At 43.3% G+C, this 16,023-nt stretch overlaps 1 protein-coding gene across 1 annotated transcript; it reads left to right on the top strand.

The window, feature by feature from the left end:
* Positions 1-5,684: 5,684 nt before the first annotated feature.
* On the top strand, positions 5,685-15,891 carry LOC139292255 (interferon lambda receptor 1-like). Its single transcript, XM_070914525.1, has 8 exons — positions 5,685-5,716; positions 6,231-6,322; positions 6,512-6,632; positions 10,157-10,314; positions 11,034-11,170; positions 11,800-11,959; positions 12,712-12,842; positions 13,936-15,891. The coding sequence occupies exons 2-8, from the start codon at positions 6,271-6,273 to the stop codon at positions 14,776-14,778; spliced, it is 1,602 nt and encodes a 533-aa protein (XP_070770626.1). The 5' UTR covers positions 5,685-5,716; positions 6,231-6,270; the 3' UTR covers positions 14,779-15,891.
* Positions 15,892-16,023: the final 132 nt, after the last annotated feature.

Here is a 16,023-nt window from a genome sequence, read left to right on the forward strand (position 1 = left end):
AACAACAAGATGTACTGTGGCAGCTGACTGCAGCGAACACTGGCTGGAACCGATCCAGAGGGGGATCAGAGTCCGCGCCAGAGCTGGATGATACTATTGTGTCTGGGAGGGAGCTTTCGAGTGTTACGCTGTTTTGCTGAGGACATTTTAAAAAGTGAACCATGGTAAACGCTGCCTGTTGTCAAGATTTAAGGACAAAAACATGGAAGAATGTATGTAAAACACGTGAGAGACGAGGACTGTGTCAGTCTGCCGTGGTATGAGCTGACGGAGAGGCGCAGTAGGCTCACTGTTATGAAGGCTGCAGTCTGCTGATGCGTTTTTCCAGCTGGCCTTATTGAGTGCAGATGGCCTAATAAAACAAGTTGTTTTGAAACAGGTTAAAATGGATGCCCAAAGAACAAGAGTCCCGGGATGAGGATCCTCTCTCACCAGCCAGCGGATCTCATCAAAACAGTGACTTTGACTCTCTGTTGAGTTGTGCAGTTATTAACCCACGTAAAGCCAAGTTGGCAGGGACTCCTGTGAGGGAACGGGGGGGTTGGGGGGGGGGGAGAAATTTCCTCAGAATCACGTCGGCCGTGGCTCACTTACTCTACAGCTGTTTTTGTCAGAAGTCAAAATCTTCATTTTCCCTGAAGTTCTCGAACGGTTTGTGTTTTTGTTTTGGGATATTTTTTTGTTTGTAGTCACTTTAACGGAACGGGAGAGGAGCTGGAGGACGATATGAGTCAAAGCTGAACATGTAAAAACTCCAGCTCGTATCCTGTGAGAGACTGTGTTGAAGCTGCTGTCACAAACACAATCTGAGGCCAACACTTCTGTTCTGCAGATCATTCAAGGACTGTGTGTGTGTGTGTGTGTGTGTGTGTGCGCACGCATAGGCAAGCTTGCAGGCGTGAGCACATGGGTGTGTCTTTGTTTGTGTGTGTGTGTGTGCATGTGCTTGCATTTATCTCCCTTTCGCCAACATCACAGGGAGTTTGTCGCTCTATAATCGTAGTTCATCTGCATCAAATGACAGGATCCACGGCAGATGCACTGTGTTGCATGTGCTGTATATTCTTCACGTATGCACTGATTGTGTGCAACGAAAACTGTTGTATTACTGTGTTGTAATACTTTAGAACTCCATAGTTTGCAGCAAAATAAATGCAGCGATTGCACAGACGTAACTCCTGTCGGGTGAAACTGTGTCGCAACTATCAACTTCTGCTGCGCTTGGTTTTAAAAATTGATTTCTATCAAAACATGCAATAAGTTATATTTACACATGCAGCAGACGCAGAGCGAACATTAGCTTTCATTTGGAGTCGCGTGTCTGTGCTATGCTATGAGAGCGGTGAGAGTGAATCAAAACAGTAAAGCTGTGGGACAAATAAACCCAAAGCGATGAGCTGAAGGATGCTATAAAGCTCAGCAGAGCTGGAGGGAGCTGCAAAGTTGGGTAGTAATCCTCCGTAGATTCGTTGCGACAGCCGACCCCACATAAGCATTTGATCCATCGCTAATATAAGAAATACTCATTGTAGCAGCTTTAAACAATGTTTAATCTGTAGGCATACAAAAAACTACAGCTTTCATGAAGTGCACGTACTATACGTCATCGTAACTCCCTTATCCATGATATCACACTGAGGCCACAACCACCTGTGTCAATGCTCCCAAATATAACTGGCTTTAAGCCTTAACACCTTCTTCAGAAAATCATACACTTTTAATTGGCACTGTGCCCACATTGCAACACACCCGTGACTTGAAATTAGCCGCTGAGACCAAAATGTCTGCAATGACTGAGATGTTTCATCCACTTCAATGTAGTTATTCGTTTCTGGGATAATGTCACCATCTAGTGGCCAAAACAGTGCAGTGGTTTCAGCCCAGACGTGGTGATTCGAACACGATACTACGAGTTTATCCTGATCTTCTCACCTGTTGACAACAATGTAAAGTACTGACTGTGTTAGTAGTTCTTTCTTTAGTTTGATGTATGCCTCTAGTTTTAGTTTCCCGCCCTGTGACTGTCAGGCAGGGCTACATCCTGGCGCTGAGTGCATCTTCTTACTGTGTTTTCAACACACGGATATGGAAACAAGATGGTGACTATAACGTCTGGGTCTGGCGGCCTAAAGAGCACCCATAACCCTCTTCTGAAGCAAGACTTAACTGTGGCTTTCTTTGTTGAATGGAAACACATTTCATTATGCAACGAGCTGAATTTCCCCGTTAACTGCTGCGAGTGCCATCTGGTTTGGAAGATACAACCAGAGCGTGCCAAGTTAATTTGCTCTGTATACATAAAGGAGTTGGTACTGAAAACTTCAAAGCTCTCAGCACACCTTTCGGTTTCCTTTAAGCCAACATTCACACCCAGTATTCAGCACGGGAACAGACTGGGAGTTCGTCCACCCATAACACTGGTGGAAAGAGTTCTCGCCGAGCATTTCGTGCGGCCAGAAATCCGCCTTTAGTCACTCCCGCGTGGTGAACGGGGTCATTACACACCTCCACAAGCCACCTTTTAATGGTTTTGCAGACAGGATGTTTAGAACAGGCCATGAGACTGTGTGATGTGTGCTGATGGGAGCATCAGCACACATCACACAGTCTTAAAACGTCTGGAACATTCCACCACAAAATGGGTGAAAAAAACCCGGTGATCTCATACCGGGTTTTTTGGGTTTGACATCACTCTCTTGTGTTAGAGAGAGACTTCCTTCACTTTCTCCTCTGCTCTCTCGACCTTCATTACAGACCTGAAGTACTTGTGTGAGGGAATGTAATTATTCAAATGTAAAATGCAGATTTGTTATAGTGTGTATCCCACGGCTATCTGCCTTAAGACGATTTGTACACATTGCAAATGTGCATTTTTACAACCTTTGACATGTTCGGCGACTCATGCGGGAATCATGTACTGTTTAAGGAACAGACTGTGTATTAGGAACTGGCTTGGCAGGTTTGATTTGTATATAATTTGTATATTTAAGCAGATTCTTGGAGCTTATTTGTTTATCGTGAAATGACGACGTGGATCATTTCTTCTGTCCACAAACTGTCCCTCTGTATATTCTGAGATAATAAAACGTTTTTGAAAAAGGGGGTTTTGTGTTTAAATCTTATTCCGACTCAACATCTGTACATGACAGCAGAGGTGAGATTTTCATTTCTTTCTTTAGCTTAGTCTCCATCCTTGTTGCCAAAGCACCCTTTGCTGTGAATCCCACAATGATCACAGCTGCAGTGCGATTCTTTGTGGCTTTTGGTATCGCTGCAAACACGGTGCCATACTTACTAAGTGATGTGTCTCATCAACAATCCAGTTCATTATCTTGTGCCGTCATTTCTATCAGCTACAAAAACGCCGTTCTCACCAAAGTACTTCCTCTTCAGGAGTACTTCAGGAAATACCACAACATGGCACCAGAGACGGTTTAGAAAGGTCATTTCCTGTATCAGTGCCACGTAGGTTTCACCACTGCCTCGCCGTTGTAGAGGACTAGCAGCAGGTCCTGAGTCCATTCAGTCCAATGGGAGAAGTGAACGTGAGCACAGATTATGACCCATTTATTAATTTAGCTGTTTTTGGAGGGGGGGAAAGAGAATATTATTAGACGGATGAAACGACCACGTCCACAGGAAGTGTGTCCCATTTCATAATACTGGCGCAGCTTGTAATGCTTCCCTTGATGGCACTAACAAAGTATGACAGGACATGAAACATCACAACAGCCCCAAAAAAACAACAGCGTTGGTTGTTGAGAATGTGTCAACCAGGTGTGTGACTTTGACAAAAGACACTGCTGTTGGTATCTTGTCACCTACCAGTCTGTGATTTGCCTTTCAACTAAAGGTTTTAGTTGCTTAGCCAACCCTAACCACAGTTTATTTGCCATAACCACAGTCTTTCCCCACCCTTAACCACGTCACAGCTGCCATGCACAGGTCCAACATCAACATTCTTGTTTGGGGTTGCCTGACTATAGGGGCACCAGATCAGAAAACGTCTTTTTGTGCGTTGCATATCCAGATCTCAGCAATAGAGTGCTGCAGGAATGAGTCCTAAAACCCGGAAATGAGTTCGCCTTTTTACACTTCTGGTCCCATTGGCTTTTTGTCGAGGGAACCAGGGCGATGCTAACTTCCAGGTTTGCCTACAAAAACACGACATCTCTGCAGCGCTCTTGGTGAGGCGAGTGTTACTATTATTAAGGATAAGGAGTGATGGCTAAATCTCTGAAAGTAAGACCCAGGTTGTGATTAACCAGAATTATCCTTCAGTACTCATCACCTTATATTATCAATACTCGTTCGTGAAACTGCAAGAATACCTCATTTATGTCCCACTTTTCAAAACATGTTGCTAAGTGCTTCACATGCACCCCTGAGAACAACCCTCATTAATGAAAGGGAGGGATTGGCCCCGAATGTAACATGGAAAAATGTTTCGTAAGAGTTACATGCTGGGTTTTTTGTGTGTGTCACCAATACACTTATAATTTAAGAAAGGAAACCACATTTAACAACCAAATAGCAGACACTTTGTGAGCACACACACACACACTGAAATGTAACTGACTGAAGCCTCAGTTGTATATTAGATCCATGTAAAGTGTGAGGGATGTAAAACTGTCCCCCCACCACGTGACAACAAGCTGGGACACAATGCCTCTTAAACAGCAACCTGAGCCACTGGAGCCGTGCTTTTCCCAACACAGTGTAGTCCAATGTGAGGCTGCTATGACTAAACTAGAGAAAATAAAAAAGTCCAGGTTATTTGAACTGAACTGCAGAGAGAAGTCTCTATTCATTATAATAACAGAAGCGCTGCAGTCCCTCAGGCTCTGAGTCACTGCCACAAACACCTTATGTAATGGCACCGCATCTTTTATCTTTCATCGCCCTCTAGTGGCCTCTGAAACAATTGCAGAGCAAAACGCAGCGGCTGCGTCCAGTTCAGCTCAGCTCAGCCCGGGAAATCCATATATATATATATACATATTACTAATAATGCTGGGGAAAATATGAGTCTCTCATAAACGAGAATATTAACTGCACGCTGCACTGTACTGAATGTTAAAATAGCCTGCGATTGTTCTTTTCCTGCAATTAAACAATAATAATAATAAAGCTTGTAGTTTTTATTACTTTACTACGCTTTTATTAATAACTACAGAAGTAAATGGTTGAACAGTTTAATCCAAATCAAATGTAGAATCCATAATTGAATAAAAGTGTAATAACGCATCGCTTGCTTTATATCTTCTCAGTCGTTGCTGCTCCAGGTGTAGTGACCAGGTTTGGGAAGTTTAGTGCCACGCAGTTCACTCATTTTGTGAAACGATATCCACGCTGATCCTGTTTAAGGATAAGATACAGGAAGACAAGATCGATAGGTAAGTTAAAATGCTTAATTGATCCCCAAGAGAAGATAAGGTCGGGCAGAATCAGTGAAAGTGGTGCGTGACAGTCAGGAAAGCCACGAAAACAAACTTTCACACGTTAAGAAGGATGCTGCGACAGGTGCTCTGCAGCGAGACCTTTACTTTGAAGGCGACGCCGGAAGTGGCGGGGTCCGAGCGTGGTTTGACTTGACTGCGGGACCGCCTCGGTGATGACAGCGCGAGGAGACGCTCCCCGTGTGACTGCGGGTTTCCTCGAGACTGTTTTTGCTTTTGCTTCTCTGACACTGAAACGGCAGCTGCGGTGCGCGGCGGTAAGTCACCGAGCCGTCAGCCCCGTGACGACGGACGGTCGGTCGCGGTGTTTAGCTGTTAGCTAACACCGCTGTTAGCGCGGTGTGTGTAAGAGACTGTGAAGTTAACGTTAGCCTGACCTGTAATTAAGTTGTACTTATGTTTTACTTCGTCGGAAAAGCGTTTAATTAATACTCCACGGTGTTTGTAAAATACGTCACAGTCGTGCCAGCCTAAAAAACAAACACGGGTCAACTTTATCAGAAGGCTGACGCGGGCTAATTAGTATATTAGCTCTCAATGAGTGCAGTTAGCATAGTAATGTTCATAAGAAGCTAATGCGAACGACCCCATGGAGTACAGGTACATTCTCGAGCTTAAAAAGTAGGTGAAGTCTGTTATATAATTATATTATATATTATATAATCATTGTAATGTGAGAAAGTAGTATTATTTTAAACAGACAAATAAACTGGCAGTGTGTGTGAATGCTTGAAAGTGAGCGGAGGAGCTCTGTTCTCTGTCTTCACACAGTAACTATGCAGCCCGCGGGGGGTGAGGCGGCCAGTACGACATGATGAGCGGTCCGCCTCCGGTGCTGTGGCTGATGTTGCTGCTGGACCCGGGTGAGTAAACCAGGCTCCCTCAGAGATGGACTGTCTCAGAGATGGAGGGTCTCACTGAATTTGTTGAATACCAACTCAACACACGCACATGACGGCTCGTTAAAGCATTCCGCCAGGTGTGTCTTTGTACCTTGTGTCTTCTTTTGTGGCCCAGCCTAAGTCAGACTAAGCCCCTCCTTGTCCACACAGTGCTCAGTTCCCTTCCTGCACCGGTCAATGTTCACGTCGACTCCGTCAACTTCCGCCATGTCCTGCGTTGGGATCCTGGGCCCGGCACCCCACCGGGAACACAGTTCAAGGTCTTCACGAGGTAACCCCCCCCCCATCCTGTCTCTCATCTTGTTGGCCTGTCTCTGCCATGTATTCTGTAGTTTTGATCTTACTCGCTCAACATGAAATGTCTGGTCAAATTCATACTCAAATCTTACTTACAAACCAGACTACACTATAAATTTGGCCAATTTTAGCTTCTTCCTTTCATTAAGGCAAAGGCCTTTTGTAGTTGCTTGTGTGTGAAGTTTGGCTTCTTTTTTTTCTTTGAATGAAACATATCAAGGCAAAGCAATAAACATTTCTATGTGCTAATGAACTCAGTCCTCAGTCCTCGCTCCACCCTCTACAATGTCAGATAACCTGTGTAAGTTAAGCACATCATAATTCTCCAGCTCAGTTCAGCCCGGAAAATCCCGCGTGACGTTTGGTAAGCGCGCTCGCAAGCGGCAGGTGAGGCACATATTACTAATAACGGTGGGGAAAATATGAGTCTCTCGTAAACGATCATATTAACTGCATGCTGCACTGTACTGAATGTTAAAATAGCCTGCGATTGTTCTTTTCCTGCTTTGACAGACAGCAATTAAACAATAATAATAATAATAAAGCATGTCGTTTTTATTACTTTACTACGCTTTTATTAATTACTACAGAAGTAAATGGTTGAACAGTTTAATCCAAATCAAATTCCATAATTGAATAAAAGTGTAATAACGCATTGCTTGCTTTATATCTTCTCAACCTCAAATCTTACTTACAAACCAGACTACACTATAAATTTGGCCAATTTTAGCTTCTTCCTTTCATTAAGGCAAAGGCCTTTTGTAGTTGCTTGTGTGTGAAGTTTGGCTTCTTTTTTTTTTCTTTGAATGAAACATATCAAGGCAAAGCAATAAACATTTCAATGTGCTAATGAACTCAGTCCTCGGTCCTCGCTCCACCCTCTACAATGTCAGATAACATCATAGTTCTCCAGAAATGTGTCAAAAGTGTGCCAAATTCTCCAAAACTTTTGTCAAATAAAAGAAAAAAGCGTATCTTTTCTAAAGTATGGCTCTAGAAGGCTGGGGAATTCCACAGCATCCTTCCTTTCTTTCCCCAGTAACAGGCGATATATATATTGTTTTGCTTTTAAGAGGCAAAAGTTGATCATTAGATCTTTTACGTCCTTATGCAATTTACAGAAGGGTTCCTACTTTAGGTTCCGTACTTTTGTGCCTGTTTTTAATTTATTATTGTTTTAGAGACATAACAGCGTTAACAGGAAATGAGAGAAAAGCGAGAGGGGAAATGACATGCCATAAAAGTCCCCAGCTGGACTCGAACCGGGGAGATTGCGGTTCATGGTTAGGCACTTTGAGCCTCCTAGGCCCCCACTGCCTGGTAGTATACTGGAAGTATACTAGACTACAGGTCATGTTTGATGTTCACCTCATAATTCTTGGTATTGCCCTGCAGTCTTAAGAGCTGTGCAACTGCATCATTATCATTACACACTTGTTCTTATTCATAATGAAAATAGCCAGTGTTGATAAAAATCTGAGTCATTAATGTATTTGCTTTACATCACGTTATATCAGCCTTATCAGTTTTCATCAGCCTCTCTGAACTCCAGGATCAACCGTGACCTTTGATTTGGTCACGTTTTCTTCGACTGTGGCTGGTTTTCAGTCACAACACGCGGTTTTCTTCCACTGTGGCTGAGGTGCTGTTTCACAGTGGTCCACGAGGCGTCTAAGCGTGGTACCTGAGCGTGCAGCTGTGACCACAGAGAGGCTGGCTGGTTCTTTTAAAGGAACCGATGATTCAAGCGCTCTTATGAAACAACTGGGACGGGGTTTGAGGTTCACCGTGTGTGTGTGTGTGTTTGTCTTTCAGGTTCAGATGGTCTTATGTCTTGTTTTGACAGTCATTGTGATGGTTCTGAACAAATCCTGCATAGTCCGCATTTAACTTGGAAAAGATAATATGATGATAAGCTAACCGGGTCACCTCTTCGCTGTCTTAGTAAATTGTAAAGGATAAGTCTGGTGGTATTTTTCCGTTTTTGACTGGACTGCAGCAAAGCGGGGGCCATTTTTTGGTGAACAATGGCCCCAACAAATGCGCTATTTCCTCCTTTTTCCAGTCACATTTGCTAAAAGCTATAGTGCCCAGCTGTTTTTTCTTTTTATCCTTTTTCTGATCCTTTTTAAAAATCGAGCCACTGAAAACACAACGTCGACATGTTATCATAAGAGTGAGATTTATGTGATGTAAATATAATTACAAACATACATTTAGTATATTGTTATTGAATTGCCATCAGCTTGTTTACATATCATTAGTGTTTACAGTGATATTAAGTTGATGTGTATCGGAGCTCTTTTACTGAAAAGACCTGGTGCTGTATCTGACCACAAGGCTGATTAGAGGACAGTTTGCTCATTATTCAGCATATATACACTAAAAGATGTTTACCATGCCAGTGTTTGGTACCTTTTCCTTCAGCACAACATCACCCGTATGATCTGACAATTATTTTATTTTTTTCACTTTGGCGTACTGTATCAGCATGTTGGACCCAAAAACACCCCAAAACACAAAAAAACCCATGAAAAATGATATTTTTTACCGTCAAAACCACAAACATGCTCAATGAAGCATTTTAAAGGTTGCAATGTAAACACAGGCTGCAAACGTAACGTGAAATTGAGATCATATCGAGCAACATGCAACCACTTACAACAAAAAGCAGGTGTAGCTATAGGCGTTTTTTCTTTTCTCTTCTTAGCTATGACTCTCTTTAAAACAGTTTATGTACACAATAACACACACAGCTTCATATATATGCCTTTCATTCCATTTCAATAGTGCACTCCCACTCCCGCTTTCACTTCTCTGCTCACTTTATTTAAACAAATGCGACGTCTGCCCCCGTCCCATCTTGCATATGATTTTCACATCAAATGTATGTCAACGTCAAACAAGAGTGTAGAGAGAGTAGAGAGTTTGACTGCTCTAGGTTAAGTTCCACATACTCATCATGTCATTTAGGTGTACCTACAATGATCACTTGGCAACTGAGTATGTATATACCTGATACATTTCAACTGCTGAGCTGTTTGTGCTCCTCAGACTCATGAGAGTTTTACATGTTTTCTGCAAATCTGGGGATTAACAGTATTTGTATACGACCTAAACACACTCGCGCTGCTATTCAGCACAGAATGTCTGTAATGTGGCAGCTATCAAAACTAGATCCCCAGAGCTGATACTGGGTTTTTGAGGCCCATGCTCATATTGAGACTGGTTTGAGAGTGAAAAAGTCTGATAAGAATATTTCTTTTTAATATGAATGTTTAGCATCAACATTTTTGAGAAGGATCCCTTAAATTTGGTTATTGAGGAATTGTGAGACGTGTAATTACCGACACGATATATCTGTGATGAGACAGTATCTGCTGATAATCATATTGTGCTATCAACTGACATGTGATCGTTTGTTACCTTCTATTTCCTGCCACGCTGAGAGCACCACAAGCATGAAATACAATGGTTGTGCTCTGTTTCTCTTCGCAGGGTGTACGGGGAAGAGCGGAAAGGGCCTCAAAACTTAACAAAGACATCACTTAAGCTGAAGCTTGACAACTCCATGAGGTATTACCTGACGGTCCAGGCGTCCTACAACCAAACCCTGTCTCCAGAGTCCCATGTCACCTTCAACCCTTACGAAGACAGTACGTTGACATGAGCTTCTTTTGAGCTGCATGCTCGTTGCCTTGGAGTTAATGAATGTTATATTGCCAACAGATAAGAGTTCACCTTATTGACTTGTGAGCATGTGACTCACTGTACATATCCACAGAAGAAACAAAAAGCAGCGACAGACGAAAACATCCGCCATATTTCCATCTTGCTTTCCCACATCGTTTTCGTCATAGTGGGAAAACGAGGTTTGACTGTCTTGATGCACCCCATTCATAATATTCACATAACAGTAGTCTTTACCAGATTTCCTGGAAATTCGGTTAACATTTGCACTACATTTGGATGGAAACTTGACCAACTAATAACCCAGTCATGAATTCATTTTTAAAGCTGTTAATGTTTTCAGGACTTTATCAAATAGAGTGTCTACTGGTTCCAGCTTTTCAAATGTCATAAAATAATACAAGCATTAAATGCTGGCCAGCCAGGACTGAAACCTTGGGGAGAAGCAGCATCACATGAGCAGCTGAATCTAATTTAATACAGATGTGTTCACATCCACCTTTATCTGATGCAGAGCCATTGGTCTAAATATTGGTTGCATGCTGAAAATTATTTGAAAAATAGAAATGCTACACCAGCAGAGTGAACCAAAACCATGCCATTTTTGATACTTGAAATCTCGAATGAAGCAGAAATTGCAAAGGTGTTTTTTTTCAAAAAGAACTTGTTTTCTTCTTGTGACAAGCCACAATAGGTCCTCCAAAACTCTCACTGGCTGGATGTGGCAACTGCATCCACGTCAACGTTTCACTGCACAAGAATATCCAGAAATTCTACGATGCTCACTTCAAAGTCTTGTGGAGGAAACGTAAAGAAGCAGAGGTAAGAAATCAATTTTGCTCATATGTCAACATTTCTTGTGATGATTCTGAACGGTGTTGTGTTTGACGAATATGTTCACACGAAGTACTAGATTTAAGCCTTTGTATGTATGTAATATAATATGATATGATCGGATTGCATTTTAATACCAGGTGTAAATAGGGTGTGTAAGAGCCCTGGAACTCACCTAAATGGAACGCAGCCATCTTTTAATGTTATCAATTACGCCTGTGCTCTTCCTGCTTTGACAAGTCAAGTATTAGTATTACCTACTTCCACTCGCTTATCTCTCCGGCCTTTCCGGTTTAACTCAACACAATACGATCATTTCTGCTTCCGAAATTAGTTCAACTAAAACTCCAATCTCCTCTTTTGGATCAGAATCAGAAATACTTTTCAGCTCTCGTTACTCCGTGATTCTCCTGTCATCCAGCAGCGGGTCATATCTTGAAAGGCATTTTCACGATCCCATGGATGTCGTCTGACTGGAAAGATAGAGTGAAAACCAAGATTTAAATCCAATATTGTGACCTAATCGTGCATTAGTGTACATGAGAGTGCCGGGGTCAGGGGTGAGGCTCGAATGGAAATCATTTTAATCAAGTAATTTCTCCATATTTGACCTGCAGGTATCCCACGAAATTCGAGAGTCCAAGAGTTTCACTATTAAAAACCTAGAGAATGGTATGGAGTACTGTGTGCAGGTGCACACAATGATTCGTCTGAACCAACACACCAAGCCATCCGCTTGGAATTGCACCTTCACTAGCATTGTGGAGCCGAGCAGAGGTGAGCTGAACTTTTAGAGCCGTTGTTGTGCCGTCGTGACAGTGTTATGTCACAGCCCGGCTCCTAGGCTGCGACCAAGAAGGGCGACCAAGCGGGTTTTGGAGCTGCGAGAACAGCAGCTGAACAAATGTACTTTTAGTAATTTCCTTTTAGTAAATCTGTCAGAGGAGCCACCACAGTTGAGAAGTTTCTACGGTAGCAACCTACAAAACCCAGAAACCGCTCGAGTTCATTCTTCGTTGCGGGAACAGGATACTGCTCAGTTGCAGTGACTTTCGCCTGTACTGGCCGCACGTTCCCACACTTTGCTAAGTTAATAGTCAGATGTGCCTCAACCAGATGTTCAAACAGCTTTTTAATACGTCCCAAATGCTCTTGCCACGTATTGCTGTAGATCACAACGTCATCTAGATAAACAGCCCTGACACAACCATGTTCATCAGACGCTGGAAAGCTGAGATTTCTCTGGCCCTTTTGGACAGAGGTACTCGCCAGTAACCCCTCATACTGAGCTGAGAGAGAGCAAGGGTTCACAGTTATTATGAAGACCTGGTTCACATGAAAAAATCCTCATGTTGCTACACAAGCTGGCAGTACGCTACACCAGGTGGTGCTTTATGCCAGTTTGGCAGTGCATGGAAATAAAGCCCTTTATCTTGGTCTCACCTTTTGTTACAGAGAGGTAAATAGGCACTTCCACACTGAAGGATTTATTACTGTGTGTGTGTGTGTGTGTGTGTGTGTGTCTTCAGGCCCTCTTGTTTTAGGCGCAGTTGCTGCTCTTCTGATTTTTGTTGCCGGTGTCCTGATGACCTCCGTGTTTTGCCTCCACTACACTGGATTTCTTTGTAAACTGAAGGCAACTCTGCCCAGAGCACTAATTGTAAGAAACCTCTGCATTTGGTTCTATATATTGTGTGTCTGTCTGTCTATCTATACTCTGTCATCTATCTATCTAACCGACTGCTGGCGGTAGCTTTATAGTTACCTACTGACATGAGGGCTTTATCGATCTTCTTATCTAAATCTCTGCAAGAAAGCGAAAAGGCGTATTTCCCAGAATGCCAAACTGTTCCGTTTTAAGGCCAGGCATGCCGATCCATTCATCAATTTTTGCCCCAATGCAGTGGAGGTTAATGGAATTAGTGCAGTGCTCACTCTTTTTTTTTTTACTTTTACGGCTTTTTGTGCATACAACTGCCCTCGAGATGAGACCGTCCAAAAGTGCCCCCACCCACCCCCAATTCCCCATTTATCTGACAAATCGCGTTGAGACTACAGAGACACAAAAAAAAATAAACAGAGCGAGATCAGGAAGGCAGTGAGATGAAGCCAGTAGGAGGCCTTGACCGCAATCTTTAGTTTTAAGCATACTGGACCCTTAACTATTCCTTCCTCACTAACTCTACCTTGAAGTCAGCTTGCTTCAAACAAAGTGCTTGTTGGATTGTCAAACAGCATTTTGCGGGCTCGTAGTTTTCCAAAACCACCAATCTGACAAGCATGCCTGCTACTTCAAATATTCCCTTGGGCGAACTTGTACGAACCAGTTCATTTGAAGCATACCCCAGCCTTTACTGTCAACAGTTTCCTTTAGAATCACTTCCTTTGGTTCCAAGTACTTAAAATTTTACAGCTGACTTTTTAGGGACCCCGAAAATCATGTGAGGCAAGTAACCTGCACACTGCATACTTAAGTTTACTAGCCTGTCCAGCCTGTGACACTTCAAACCAAAGGGAAGCAAAAGAATGCGAGAAGGAAATGATTTAATGTGAGCAAGTCCAGCGTTCTGTTGACAGAGCACTCACTGCTGTTTGGGAGATGCTGTAAGTTTCACACTGAAGTTTTGCTGCTACGTCCGAGCGCCATAACTTCATTTGGCAGGGATGGGGCATCTTTTGAGTTGACATATCTAATGCAGCTGTTATACCTCCTCCCCCGTCTTTGTCTCTTTGTTCCCTCTTTGCCACTCAAGGCGGCTCTGAACCAAGGCTACACCCTGACACCAGAGAGGACAATCCCTGACCACGTCTCCATTAGCTCAGAGATGGCGAAACAGAGGAAGCACAACAATCCCACAACGCCACAACTTGCCACCGGGGGCGCTAACTCGGAGGAGGAGGAAGAGGAGGAAGAGGAAGGGATAAACATCTACATGGACAGAGGTGCAGAGCTTTCCTCAGGTGACAGTTCCTGCCTGGAGTCCAGTGATGTGTCTGGGAACAGCACGGCGGGTGCGTCAGGGGACCTGGGGGGGAGTTGGACGGTGGAGGCGGAGGTACCGCACACAGAATTTGAGGTTGAGGTCTCACGTGGGGGGCTTGATCAAGATGAGGCCAAAGCTGAAGGAGCAGAGGTTTCTTTCACGCCTGAGGGGGGTCAAACTAAAGTCCAGAGACATGTCATAGATGAGATGGAGGAGGAGGAGGAGGAGGAGGTGGTGTGTGACAGCTCAGGCAACGTCAACCTGTTCTCAGTCACCCTCGGCTCACTGGCTGTATACGATGAAGAGGAGACGGAAGGGCAGAATTCAACAGACTCCCTCACAGATGTTTTGAAACTGCCCAGTCTGGAGCCTCCACTGCCCACAGACTCAAAACGGACTTTGAGCCACTACCCGGACTCACAAACCGAGTCGACGGTGGCATTGATGCTACCTACACAAGTAGACTTTACTGCGACTGGTTACGCAGGCAGACGTGCAGGCGCTTCGTCTGGCTGCCTCAAGACCTGTGATGGTAACACACAGCATGAAGAGGCACAAGAGGAGGAGGAGGAGGAGGAGGAGGAATTCTCTGGATATATGAGACACACATGATATGTTTCTCTGACATACATTATTATATGTGTATGCGTATTTCTTCCCAGCAGGTACATTCCTTTTTATTAAAGGAATAGTCCATCTGAAATATTTAGAAGTAGTTAGGTTGATTTTGTTGTTTTTGGTGGTCTATTTAATATCCCAGTGCAGTGCCAGAAAAGTTAAGGAAAGCTAAATGTTTTATCTGCATCAGCATATTTTTGGTACACGTCCCCAAGACAGAGTGAAAGATGAAGTTTTTGCAAATGCGCGGGGAAAAATGCTTAGATGCCTCAATATTGATCTTAGATAGTAGAGCTCATATATATCCGACTTAATGATGCAGATCTGTCTGAAAGCCAAACAAATAAAGAGCCAAAGTCGCTGTTCAGTGTAATCATACCCACATTTAATGGCAGTACTGTTTTATAATACTTTCTCACAGCAGACATTTTGGCTTGCCATTAGTAGGAAAAGTTATGAATAACGTTGACTGCAAAGCAAGCCAATGACAGTGAGCCAGCGTCCACACCAGCACTGTCCACAGGTGGAAAAATGACATTCCAACTTCGCAATGTGACTCTTGTTGTTGCACATATTGTATAAATGTCCTTTTAGTACAAAACTGTATTTTTATACTAACTACATACAGCAGTAAAATGCGCCAGAAAAGAAAAGTTTCTGAATGTTTGATGCTGTCATCAGAATTGAATGTGTGTAGCTTTAGTTGGGTACACAATCCGAGCCCAACCTCCCTGAAAACCTGGCAGGCAGGCTGACTATGTTGTTCTTCCACTAGGTCACATGATTTCCTATCAACAACCTCATCGGATGCTGCCTTCACGAGCCGCCGTACAAACTTGTGTGTGTAACTTTTAAAGGGGATGGGGGGGGGGGGGCGGTATGAAGAATGTGTGCTATTTTATTTAGTTATATGTATTTGTTTATGTTTAACATATAACAATGGTCTGTCTTGTTTTTATGTTGTATATTACCACTGTTGAATTTGAAGATGTCACATTTCCAGCCTAAATAACATAATACATTCCTGATGTACATCGTCATTCTTCCATATTGACAAAGTTGCTCTTTACCACTGGGCCTGCAAATTAAAACAACCTGAAAATCTGTTAGTGTTGTTATTTTTGTCATTATTTCTCTAGTATCTAGTTTCTCTAGTAGCCACATGGCGCCGTCGTTTCGGGACCCCACCGTCACTGGCGTTCCGTGAAGGCAGCAGGAGTAACGGTAGTGGGGGGGTCC

The sequence above is a fragment of the Enoplosus armatus genome, chromosome 11, assembly GCF_043641665.1.
Source record: "Enoplosus armatus isolate fEnoArm2 chromosome 11, fEnoArm2.hap1, whole genome shotgun sequence".
NCBI classification, from domain to species: Eukaryota; Metazoa; Chordata; class Actinopteri; order Centrarchiformes; family Enoplosidae; genus Enoplosus; species Enoplosus armatus.

Coding starts and splice junctions, on each gene's coding strand:
- LOC139292255 (XM_070914525.1), top strand. CDS start 6,271: ATGATGAGCGGTCCGCCTCCGGTGCTGTGGCTGATGTTGCTGCTGGAC. Junction 6,323..6,511: donor GATGTTGCTGCTGGACCCGG/GTGAGTAAACCA, acceptor TTGTCCACACAG/TGCTCAGTTCCCTTCCTGCA. Junction 12,843..13,935: donor CTCTGCCCAGAGCACTAATT/GTAAGAAACCTC, acceptor TTGCCACTCAAG/GCGGCTCTGAACCAAGGCTA.